This window comes from Vicugna pacos, chromosome 18, assembly GCF_048564905.1.
Source record: "Vicugna pacos chromosome 18, VicPac4, whole genome shotgun sequence".
Classification (NCBI taxonomy): domain Eukaryota; kingdom Metazoa; phylum Chordata; class Mammalia; order Artiodactyla; family Camelidae; genus Vicugna; species Vicugna pacos.
In genome coordinates, this window is record NC_133004.1 from 32,710,178 (window position 1) to 32,723,125 (window position 12,948).

Consider the following 12,948-nt stretch of genomic DNA (forward strand, 5'->3'; position numbering starts at 1 on the left):
GTAGTTAAATACGTGCTTACATCCTTATTACATTCCTGAGAAGATTCCCTAAGAGCATAATTTCTGGGTCTACAGATCTGTCTGTATCTATTTACTTTTAAAAATAAACTTTATTTTTTAAGTTCACAGCAAAATTGAGGCAGAAAGCACAGAGTTCTCATATGCCCACTGCTCCCCCTTCAATCAACAATCTGACCGTTTAAAAAAGTCATTGTTTTATAGGCTTTGGGGAGTGCGAAAGGATACTGAAAACACACAAGGACCCTGGTTTGTTAAAATAAGGTTCAGCTGAAGAGTCAGAAACAGTGTCAAAGTGAAAACTACATTTCCCAAGGGGCAGCGCGGCACGTCATAGAGGAAGGAGGGCGCATGCGTAGAGGGGTCGCGCTGCGACTCAGCTCATAAAAGGGAAAAAGTGTGTGTGGTTCTCGACCTGCCGCGAATCTTCGAACGCAAGCGCGCTGTTATCCGCAGACTTTGAAAAGCATTCGAGGGACGGCGCGCCTGCTCCCCGCCGTCGCAATTTCCAGCGCGACGTGCTTGTACCACCCGCCGCTCGGTAGGTGGCTATGGTTCGCGGTTTGGGACCCCACCCCCAACCTGGAGAATGGCGGGAGCGGAGGGTCGGGGGTCCCCATTCCCGGGCCTTGCTGAGGCGGCTCTAGAGGGGCGGTGCGCACGCGCCCTGGACTGGGAGAGGCGGGGCGCTGGGAGGGAAGGCCCATGCAGCCCTTCTGTGCGATCTGCGCGTGCGCCGACCAGCCGCCCCAGGGTGGGAAGCAGCCGCACGCGGATCTTGATGCGGAGGCCCTCAGAGGTGGGGTACCGGACCCAGGAGCGAGAATATAAGGCAGAGGATGGGCCCCGAACCTTGGCAGCTTTTGTTATTTGCTCAGGAGGTGCCCATCTTAACCAACCTCATTTTCCCTTCTAATTCCTCCAGGTGCCTCATCTCTCTGCCCGTATGCAGCCAAAGCGTCAGCCTCTATTCATTAAGCACCCTTTCTCCTCCGAACCCAGTCCAGTCAGGCCTTACCCCCCCACCCCTCTACTGAAATAGAGGTTTGTCAAAGCCATCAGTGGTCTCTAGGTCGCCGAATTCAGTGTTAAGTTAGTTCTCAGACCCGTAGCAGTATTTGATGCAGTTGGTCTCTCTCTGCCTGTTCTGGAAACGCGTTCTTCATTTGCCTTGTGGAACATTGTTGTCTTTAGCTTCAACTCTCTCTGGCCTCTTCTCTGCTGATTCTTGCTCCTCTTCCTTATCTTTAATCATTGTACTGCTTAAAGGCCTCATCCTAGATCTCGGTGTTCATTTCTTAGGAGTTACCCGTTTCAAGACTTTAAATATAAAATCTATTGTGCTTAACTCTCATATTTCTGCTCTCAATTCAGTACTCTACCTGAAATTTTGAGTTTTACGTTTCCTTTTCGTCAATCTCCCATTCTTTCAAGGCCAAACACCTTGAGTCATTCTTGGTGTCCTGCTTCCCTTGTCTCCTTCATCAGTCAGCACATATTTATCCTTGAGGTTTTTACGTTTCACTACTGGGTGTCTAATTGAAGGTATTTTTGGCACTCGGTCAGTCCTTTCTGCCTGAGAATTTTTTTTCAGTATTGACATTTTCTGTCATTATTTATGCAGACTTATCCATTTATCTGTTCTGTTTGTCCCTTTTAGAATGTTATTTCACCTACAAATAAGTATATGGAACTATTTGTTTAATATCATTGTCCCTTTCTGGACTGTAAGTTTCCCAAGACCAAGGTCGGGACTGTTTGTCCCCTTCACTGCTATGTATCCCTCATGCCTGGCACAGAGTAGGTGCTTGATAAATACTGAGTGAATGACTTTATAAAGGGGAAGAACCTCTTTTCCATAGGTTAGAAGGAGACAGTCCCTCTTAGAGTATGTTGGTAGCAACTAATTTTTTTTTTTTTTGAATCAGGGAGGAGAAGAGATTGAATAGCCCAGCTTGAGAATTGTTGAACTGTTTCTGAGTTGGAAGACTGAAGAGGTTTCCAGGACTCAATTCAGTTCTGAAATCTATTTTGAGGATTTAATAGGTGCCATGCCCTGTGCTAGTTGCTGGGACTGTAAAGATGAATAAAACTGCATCCTTCTGTTCTAAGAGTTTATGATATGACAGGAGACACAAGAAAGTCAGTTAGTCTCTGGGTATATGTGTGATCAGTGCAAAAACAGAGGTTTGTGTATCGTGCTTTGAAAGTTCTGGAAATTTTGATTGCCCTTGGCATCAGGGCAGTTGAGAGGGGCCTGGGACAGCCAGATTTCCCTGCCAGTCTTTTCTGGCTATGAGCAGCTTTGTCCTTCTACCCCAGTATGCTGTGTGAATACTTTCATGTTCTCTGTGTGCCATGGTGCGAAAAAAATTGGCAAATACTGCTGTAAAAATGTTAACTTTGCTGCAATTTGATTTGGACCCTGAAAGATGAGTAAATTTGAGAGATCCGGAGGGGAGGAAGTGGAAGGATCTAACGACATTTCAGGCAGGCATAATAGAAGCATAAAAGTCTGTGCTTAGTTGAGGTGGGGGCCCTGAAATTTAGCAATATGGACATTGTAGAGTAAGATTGGTACGAGAGGGCTCTTTGAAAGGTGCCGTCCAGGATCTGAAACAATGCATTGAAAGTATTTTATAAACCAGAGTGTCCATTTTATAAATGCCTGGCCCACCACAGGGCACCCTGCTCTCAGCGGGTAGGTCCATTAGAATCCATAGTTTTGGAGACCTACTTTCTGGAGCTAGAAGTAAGGACATGTGTTAAGTCAAAGTTCTTTTTTTCTGATTTCTAAAATTATATAGACTGTTACAAAAATTCTTACAAAAGTTTTGAAAATGAATCTTATTTAGGTATTTGATGAGTCATCTGCTTTGAAAAAAAGTACCCCATTCATGTCACTTCAGTGGTCGCTGTATCTGTAGAGTGAAAGAATGGTGAACATTGAACCAATGGGAGTTGGATGTTGATGCTACTAAGGATTGTTTGAGCCGTTAAGGCTTAGGTTGTAGAGTCAGACAGACCTGGATTTGAATCTCATGTCTGCTACTTATTACTTGCTTGACCTTGGGAAAGTCATTTATTTCTCCCAGACTCAAGTTTCCACAGTACTAAATGAATAGTACTTTGCAGGCTCGTTAAATAGGATAATCCACATAAGAGTGCCTAGCACATGGTAGGTACTCAGTAAGGAATAGCTGTCATTGTTACCTTTATTTTCCTACCTCTTTTGTTTTTTTCCCACCAGATGTTACTGAATGACCTAACGACTGGCAGTTTACAGTAGACAAAATGCTTCTGCCTTTGTCATTGAATATGCTGAAGTTGTGACAAAACTTGGATTTGGGAGGAAGAGCATAGATTTTGTAGTTTGCAGTCTTGTAATCCCAGCTCAGCTACCTGTCTTTCCTGAGTTACCTAGCGTAACAGCCTCTCTGAACTCCAGTTTCCCCAGCTGTAAAGAAGATATGCTTGAGGAGTGCAGTCGGTTTAAATGAGAATCACCAGTGTAAGCGTCGGTACAACAGCATGGTAGATCCAGAGGGTGGGATGGGAGGATCATCAAGTCTTCTTAATTTTTTAAAAAACCAATTGATAAATGTAGATTCTTACTGATGGTGGCTAGATTGAGGGTATGGGATCTGAGTATAGAGTCTTAGATACCTTGCTTCCCTTTGACTCAGAACAAAGCTTTTATTGTCTTAAACCCTGTGGGATTAACTTTAGAGTGGTTTAACTATAGGATGTTTGCCTTTGTTTGTATGAGGCCTTGGCTGCTATTGGAGTCAGAGAACAGTTTTAGGCTGAGTGTTTAGCAGTCAATATGTACTTCCACCTTGCAGCTTTTGTCCCTAAGAATGACCTCTTTTTAGTCGAAGAGTCCCAGGTGAATCAGCTTCAGGCATGGCTATATCTAGAAACCTAAATTATGTCCCCAGTATTTTCTATGACTTTCAGTTCTGTTTTCCTCCATGTTGGTTTCTTTCTGAGGCACACCAAAGCCTCCATCAGTTCCAGGCTTCCATGCTACTCTTTTAACCAACTGAAGGAGGCTCTCTTTGCAGACAGCTTCAGGAAAAGATCTGAAATTAATTTTGGCCAGACTTGGGTCACATACCTCTTCCTGAACCAGTCATGGTCTTCAAAGAGAATATAATACTTTCCAGGGCCCAAGTTGTGTACCCAACCTTGGGGACAAGATGAGGGATGGTTTCCCAAAGGAAAATCAGAGTGCTGTTACCTGACCTAAATATTTACTTAAGAAAAATGAACATGTGTCTAAAAATACATGTATGATTGCTGATAGCAGTTTTATTCATCATAGCAAAAAATGGAAATAGGTATACTATCAAAAGAGAACTCGTTTGTTCATACAAAGAATTGGATTCAGCAATACAAAGGAATAAACTCTTGATACAGCAACACAGGTATATCTCAAAACACATTAAGTGAGAGAATCCAGACAGTAAAGAATATGGATGGTGTGATTATGTTTTATGAAGTTCTGGAACAGGCATAAAACTACTCTGTAGTGGGAAATATCGCAATAGTGGTTCCCTCTGTGGGTAGAGATAGAAAGTGTGGCCTCCTAAGTCAGTGGAAAGAAGAGAGTGCTAGGACCCAGAAAATTTAGGGCATTGGGCCTTGCCTCACAACTCATAAAAATGTCCGGAAACCTTATGAGAATTATGTAACCTTTCTTGATTTGAAATTATTGCTGAGATAGCTGGGACCCTTGGACTCATAAACAGGCAGCTTGTGCTGAACGTTCAGTCTCCTCCCAGCTGGGAGCTGCCTGGCCTTTTAGTCACATGTGGTTTTAAGTCCCCCGTTCCCACTTGCGTTGCATCAGCAGGCTTAGTGTTCTCAGAACGGAGAGTCACAGAAATCCTTGCCTCTACTTAGAGTATGTTTTCTGGGGAAATTCAGTTTCACAGCTGGTTAGATCCAGAGATAGCAGTGATTTGTTGTAGAATTGTAAAATGAGGTGATTCTCCCAGACTGGGCACTCGCCAGTAGGCAAAGCTCAAGCAGGCGAGTGCCCTTCCCTGGCGGGCGAGTGGTTGCTCCCCCAGGCTTGGGATGCGTCAGCGTTTGTTTTCTATTGCGCATGCCTTTTGCTGCTTTGCTCCGCTTTACACCGTCCCTGCCTTTTTTCCTGGCAGCCCCTTGACCCATATCTACAGATGAGGAGGAGGCAGCTCGTGTTCAACTAGTGCGCGTGCTGTTCCAGGCACTGCCTAGCACTGTACTTATGTAGTTAATCCTCAAGAGGGTGCTCTGGTTTTTATAGAGATTGAGAAAAGTTCAGGAATTCCCCCAGGGTGAGAACTTGATAGCTGTTCTGTCCCCATTCCTTTCCTTGGAATCCTCCTAAAATACTGCTGTCAGTTCATTTCCCTGATGGCTATTTTGCCAGCGATCACAAGGGGGAAGCAACCAACACACTCACGACCATTTTTTTCACTTCTAGTATAGTATTCAGTAAATTGCATGAGATAGTCAACACTTTTTTATAAAATAGACTTTACGTTAGATGATCTTGCCCAGCTTTGGCTGCTTTAAGTATTCTGAGCACGTTTAAGGTAGACGAGGCTAAGCTATGACATTTGGTAGGTTATGTGTATTAAGTGCATTTTCAGTTAACGGTATTTCCAGCTTGCAGTGCGTTTGTGGGAATGTAACCCCATGGAAAGTTGAGGATAATCTGTATATTGCATATGCAGAAAGTGGCATACAAAATGTAAATCATTTTAGGTTGCTGGGATTTGCTTTAAGATATTTTTTAATGTTTTTATACTTTTTTTTTCACTTAAATTAGGGAAAAATGGAAATAGAGGTGTGACCAGAGTGCTCTGGAGAGCCAGGGGAGTTACTGGCTGCCTGGGTGGTTAAGGAAGGCCCCAGAGAAGAGGGGGCATTGGAGTAGGGAGAGCATGCTGCCGCCACTTGTTCGTCAAGTCCCAGGTGGGGGCATCAAGGTGGTGGTAACAGCTTGATGGTCCATTTGGAGAGCTCACGACTGACTGGTTCCAGAGATAGCAGTAGTTCATTGTTAAATCATAAAATGAAGTTGTTTTCCAGGCAGAGCCATACCTAGTAGGCAGAGTGATCTTCCAGAATTCTGTCACTCATCTCAGCACTTCAGAATTACTTCACATTGGATAGAAATGAGGTGAGATGAAAGCATTTTAAAAGTCACAAGTCAGCATTTATATGTGAAGGCATCCAGACAGTTGGTGTAGGGGCTGAGTGTCAGAGGCCTTAGACAGGTCTTGTCAAAAATGGGCCCCTCCTTTCCCACCGTTGTCTTCTGGTTGCAGTATTAGGCCCTGCCTGGCTTGGTATTTGACCAACTCCTTCCCCTCCAGACCACGTGAGGCAACTTCTTCACTTTGATTTGCTGGAAGTTTCAACCTCAACTTCCTGTGTCTGTCTCTGCATCTTCTACTTGCACAAGGTTTTATAAGGTATACACTTTGTCTTCTTGTATATACATGGAATGTCTCTGGAGAAGTATCCAAGAAACAACAGTGGTTGCCTCGAGGGGTGAGAGATTTTGTTGTATTTTTTTTTAATCATTTGAATTTTTTTTTTTTACTGTGTGCAAGTATTATCTACTTAAAGTTTTTTTTTTCCTTAAGAGAAACAGACTTTATGTCTGACCACAGTGAGACAGAGAGACGGGATGATATTACAGTAATGTAATGAGAGCCTAAACTAAGACAGTGACAGGTGTGGTGGGAGAGTAGGGGCTGGATTCAAGAGAAACTTCTAAGGCAAAATCAATAGAATTTGAATGGGGATTGAGGAAGGAGATGAGCAACGAGGAGAAGCAGGGACTCCAGGGTTTCCGGCTTGGGAAGCCGGCTGGACCGTGATGGGCACCGTTAACCCACTGCTGGAAGGCAGAGTAGTGCAGGACAGGAGGTGTGAGGTGTCTAGGGGGCTTCCTGGTTGAGTTATTCAGGTAGCAGCTGCAAGTCTGAGTTGGGAGCCTTGGAGAGAAGTCAGGGCTGATGACGTCGATGCAGAATTTTAAGAATGTGGGGGCTTGAAGCTGGTGAGAGTGCTCAAGGAGTACTTAGAGAATAAGAAGAGGATGCCAGGGTGACCTTCCCCTGGGGTGGAGGAGCAGGGCAGCAGAAAAATAGTGGAGGTTGGAGGCCTGGAAACCCAGAGGACAGAGCTTTGAGGAACAGTGTGTGGTCAGGTCTTTTGGGCAGCAGAACGCTCCAAGAGCTGGCAGGAGATCACCGGGGATTGAGAGAGAGCCAGATGCGATGGATTGAGGCATGAATGGGAGTAGAAGTGAGGCTGGTGGGGACTGTGCCAGCTCTGTGCTAGGTACGAAGGATAAAGTGATCCCCACCCTCAGAGAGATTGGACACGCTAGGGGAGGAGACAGATACACACAAAGAGAATTTTAATTGGTTTCGTAGGCACAGTAGAGAGATGCACAGGGAGTAATGGGAACACAGAGAAGGGTAACTTCACCCAGCTGAGAAGACTGGGGGTTTCTGCCTATGATTAGAGAAGGGGGTGACTTGGTAGTAAGTTAAGTCTTAGAGAATAAATAGTTAAGTCAGGCAGAGGGTTAGGGGTGATTTGATTTCAGGAGGAACATCCCAGTTAGAGGGAACAGCACAAATATAGGGCACTGGGATAAGAAATTACATGGTACGAGATAAAAAAAACAGACCAGTTCATGTTGCTGTAATATAAAATGTGAGGCAGACAGGGATGAGAGGTGATGGGATACGGCGAGATGCGGGGATGAAAACCTCTTCATGGAGGTCTGTGTCCTATGTTAAGAGCTTGACTTCTTCTGGAGGCAGGGATTTGAAAGCTCTTGTTGGGGAACAGCATGGCCACATTTGTCTTTTAGATGGATGTTCCTGAGGCTGTATAGAGGGTGGATTTGATGGAGACGAGAAAGCGGGAAGGAAGAAGACCGGTTAGGAGGCTGCAGTTTAAGTTACAGAGGGACCAACCTGATACGGCCTGAATGAATAAAGGATTAAAAAGAAGTGGACAGAGTCCTGAAATACTGAGGCAGTAAAACAGCTGAAGTGGTGATTGATTGGACAGGGGGATTGAGGGAGAGGGGAGAGTTGAAAATAACTTGGTTTCCAGAATAGGTGGCTGAGTGGGTTATGGTAACATTGACAAAGAAGGAGCATGCCACCACATTTAACAGTTTTATTGATAATATAATTCACCTACCACACAGTTCACTCATTTAAAGTGTACAATTCATTGTCTTTTTGAAAGTATATTTACAGGGTTGTGCAGCCATTATCATAATCTAATTTTTCTGGACACATTAGTTTAAATTTTTTTTTTATTATGGAACATTTTTAGCATACAGAAGTGGAATCACGTAAGGAATGTCTATGTTGGGCGTAGTGATTTGGGGTCTCCTGTGGTGGAGGTGTCCATCCAGCAGGAGAATGTAAGATTCTGAATCTTGGGGAAGCCATCAGGGCCGGTGATAGGTTTGGGAGTCCATGCCATGTGGTTTGTAGTTGATGATGCAGTAGCCTGCAAGAGCCAAGGGAAGAGCCTTCACTTAAAAAAGAAGTTTGCTCCCAGCCCTCCCTGTCCCGCAGTCTGAGCTCCAGAGGTTCTGCTTGTGTGTGTGTGTGTGTGTTGCTGCAGGCAGACTTGGGACCTTGCCCTTGAGGTTGGACGGGTGGGTGGTACTGGTCACTGGCGCAGGGGCAGGACTGGGCTGAGCCTGTGTCCCAGCTTTTGCAGAAGGAGGTACCACAGTTGTTGTGAATGATCTAGGAGGGCACTTCAGGGAAGTTGGTAAAGGCTCCTTAGTTGCTGATGAGGTTGTTGAAGAAATAAGAGGGAGAGGCAAAAAAGCAGTGGCCAATTATGATTCAGTGGAAGCAGGAGAGAAGGTTGTGAAGACAGTGCCAGATGCTTTTGGAAGAATAAACGTAATCAGCAGCGCTGGGATTCTGAGGGACCGTTCCTTTGGTAGAATAAGTAATGGAGACTGGGATATAATCCATAGAGTTCATTTGTGGGGCTCATTCCTGGTGACCTGGGCAGTATGGGATCTCATGAAGAAACAGAATTTTGAAAGGATTATTATGACTTCATTGGCTTCAGGAATACATGGCAACTTCAGCTAGGCAAATTATAGCGGTGTGGAGCTGGGTCTTCTGGGCCTTCCAAATAGTCTTGCACTTGAAGGCAGGAAAATCCACATTCATTGTAACACTGTGGTCCCTACTGCTGGATCACAGATGACCCAGAGTGTTTTGCCTGAAGATCTGCTGGAAGCTCTGAAGCCAGATTATGTAACACCCCTAGTCCTTTTGTTTTACCATGAGAGTTGTGAGGAAAATGCTGACTTGTCTGAGGTTGGAGCAGGATGGATTGGAAAATTACAATGGGAGCAGACCCTTGGAGCCACTGTAAGACAGAGGAATCAGCCAATGACTCCTGAGGCCAGTTGGACAAAGATCTGTGACTTTGATAATGCCACCAAGCCTCAGAGAGTTCAAGGAAAATTAAAATGTGAAGCAGTTGTTGCTGATGTCCTGGATAAAGGACGCAGTTTAGTACTTCTTGTGGATGTCTGTTCTTATTCTGGGGAGGAACTTACATGTTATAATCAGTTCTCTGCCTGCCTTGTTGGCTCTGGAGTCTTTGGTAGAAAACAAACAACAGACAAAGCCAGGGTAGCTGTAGCCATACCTAATGGACCTCCTGATGCCACACTTACAGATACCATCTCACTTAATCAGGCTGCTTTATACTGCCTCAGTGGAGACTGGAATCCCTTACACCTGGACCCTAACTTTGCTAGCTTAGCAGGTTTCGACAAGTCCATATTATATCGATTATGTACATTTGGATTTTCTGCCAGGCATGTTTTAACAGCAGTTGGCAGATAATGCTGTGTCAAGATTCAAGGCAATTAAGGGTCGTTTTGCAAAGCCAGTATATCCAGGACAAACTCTACAAACTGAGTTGTGGAAATAGAATCCATTTCCAAACCAAGATCCAAGGAACTGGAGATGTCGTCATTTCAAATATGTATGTGGATCTTGTGCCAACATTTGATGTTTTAGCGAAAACATCACCTGAAGGTGGGGAGCTTCAGAGTACTCTTGTGTTTGAGGAGATGGGTCTCCACCTTCAGGATATCAGACAAGCAGTGGTGAAGAAAGTAAATGCTTTATTGAGTGACGTATCACTAAAGGTGAAAATACTGCAGTTAAGTGGACCATGGACCTGAAAAATGGTATTGGAAAAGTGTATCAAGGCCCTGTGAAAGGTTCTGCTGATAGAACACTCACACTTTCAGGTGAAGATTTCATGGAAGTAGTCTTGAGCAAGCTTGATCCTCAGAAGGTGTTCTTTGGTGGCAGACTGAAGGCCAGAGGGAACATCATTCTGAGACCAGAAACTTCAGATGATTCTCAAAGACTATGCCAAGCTCTGAAGGACATACTGCATTATTACTTAAAATAGAAAAATCAAATACCCTCTTCCCCTAAATATGCAAAAGTGATTCAGCAAAAATGGTCAAAATTAAGATACAAGGGAAATTGCTTAACATTTTTGATGCAGGAAAAATGGATGTGGGGCGTTAGGAGGGCCACGTGCCAGGTTTCTGTTGAGCCCCTGGGACGTGCCCTGCCAAGTGTGGGTCCTTGACTTTGTGCAGGAAACAATTCAAGAGCGAGCCACAATTGAGTAAAGGCAGATTTATTTAGAGAGGTACATACTACATAGAGTGTAGGCTGTTTTAAAAGGCAAGAGAAAGGCCACGAGGTGTGGGAGTTGGGCACTCAGGTTAAAGTTAAAGTAGATACACCCTCCATAGATAGATTGCAGACCATCTCCAAAGATGAGGGAGCAAGAGAGGCGGCCACAAGGCACCATTTTTTTTTTTATGACTCAGTAGCTCCATATGCTAACAGGTGGGAGAACCATTCCAACTACCCTGGTAAAGGGGCTGGGATTTCCAGGAATTGGGGCACCGCCCCACTCTTTGACTTTTTTAGCCTTGAAACTGTCATGGCTCCTGTGGGAGTGTCATTTATCATGCTAATATATTACAATGAGCATGTAGTGAAGCTCAAGATCCACTAGACGTCAAATCTCCCGCCATCTTGGGCCTCAAGGCCTGTTGGGAGTCGAATCTTCCGCCATTTTGGTGTTAATTGCTGCATCATTCCTTGAATGGCTGTGTCCTGCCCCCTTCTCTCCTGTCTCATTTTCAGATTTCAGATAACTTTTCAGATTTTCATTTTCTAGTAATTTCTCATGTTACCATTTTTACAAGGAACTGTAAGCTGGCATGTAATTGTCCTTCTGTTCTTAGACCTCTGTCTTCATAATAAACGATTTTCAACCCTCCCCACCCCCCGCCAAAAAAAAGTTTGGAATAGTTGACATGGGAAACTCGAAATGGATGTAACTTTGGGGATGGGGGTCAGGGTAGGAGAGAGGAGGTATATAAAGTAGTAAAAAGTATAAAGTTCTTGCCAAGTTCCTGACACTACTTATCAGTGGGGTTATCAATGAAAGGGGACTGTTGATGAAAGCAGAGGTAGCTGTTCTTGCCTGATGAGCTTCCAGTCTGGTTGGGGAAGAAAACATCTACCTACATACCCTGGCTAGGAAACCGGGTTATAAAGGTAGGTTGGAAAGTCTAGATAGGTTCAGGAAAAATCAAACAAGAGAAAAGTTAGTCTTGAACTGGTTCTTGAAAAAAAGTGTAACATTTGTATCCTTGGCAAGGAGGGAAAGGGTGTGCCGTTAAGCCTTTTTGGAAGGTAGGGGTGGAACGGGACAGGACAACTGCAGCTGAGTGCAGAAGGAATGTCAGCAAATAATGACAGATGACACTGGATGTGTCTCAGGGCCGGATCCCATCCCTCACCCTCCTGTCTCATCAGGCGCAGCCTTGTTCTCTGGTCCTTGGACTTGTTCTCAGTGCATTCCCACCCCTCAGCCAACATGCTTACCTTTCCTCCACCTATAAACCCCCGTCTGCTCTGCCTTCCCTGCAAGCCTCCACCCCTGTCTCTGAGTCACAGGCCTGCTAATGGGAAATAGTTGCCTACATTTGCTGCTCCCACCACACCCCTCCTGCATGGTGGCTCCTGTCCCTCCCACTGAAAGTGTTTTCCCTGGGGTCCTCAGGAACATCCTGTCAGTCAGGAGACAGCTCTGAGTCCTTTTCTGTGGCATTGGGTGTTGCTAATCACCCCTCAGGTAAACTTTCCCACTTTGACGGAGATAAGGATTTGGAGATGTCATTGCACAGACGGGGCAGAGGTAGGGGGTTACCTAGAAATGTGTGGGAATGGCGGCCACCAGGCTCCAGCCCTGAGGACAGGTAGGAGAAGGGCCAGCCCAGGAGACTGAGGAGGAGGTGGTGTGAGGTATAGGCAAACCATGCAGGAGGGAGACCCTGAAGCCAGAGGAGGTGGGAGTGAGCACCTGTGTCCAGATGCTGACAGGTCAGGTCACATGAAACAGGAACGGATCTAATGCTTTGACTTGTAGGGGTCATTTGTTCTCAAGCATTTCCACTGGACTGAAGGTGAGGACAGAAGCTAGATTGAAGTGGGTTGAAAAGTCAAATGGGGGTGAGGGAGTAGAGGCACATGCTTGGACAATTTAAGGTTTGCTGTGAAGTAGAACAAAGACAATTGGGTAACTGGACATGAATGTGGGCTTCGGAAGCTCTTATTTTTAAGATGGACTCTCCTGAAGTATGCTTGTTTGCTCATAAAGCATAGGAAAGGAGTATCAGATGGTCCAAGGGAACAGATGAGAGAGGGATTGGTCTTCAGTAAGTACAGGGACAGTTGGCCCTCTGTAGGGGAAGGCAGAGGTGACAGGTGCTGCTCCTTGGAGCTCATCATTTTGTTGGTGGGAATAAAGTTT

General features: G+C 45.0%; 1 protein-coding gene and 1 pseudogene across 4 annotated transcripts in view; both read left to right on the forward strand.

Moving 5' to 3' along the window:
* Positions 1-374: 374 nt before the first annotated feature.
* SGF29 (SAGA complex associated factor 29) overlaps positions 375-12,948 on the forward strand; it is a 29,356-nt gene continuing 16,782 nt past the window's right edge. For 2 of the 4 annotated variants that reach the window (XM_031687464.2, XM_072942876.1), the window contains exon 1: positions 574-817. In XM_031687464.2, the coding sequence (XP_031543324.2) occupies positions 608-817 (210 nt within the window). In that variant the 5' untranslated portion in view covers positions 574-607. The other 2 variants (XM_072942877.1, XM_015236856.3) reach the window with 2 other exon arrangements.
* Positions 7,317-10,489, forward strand: LOC116284218 (peroxisomal multifunctional enzyme type 2 pseudogene; annotated as a pseudogene).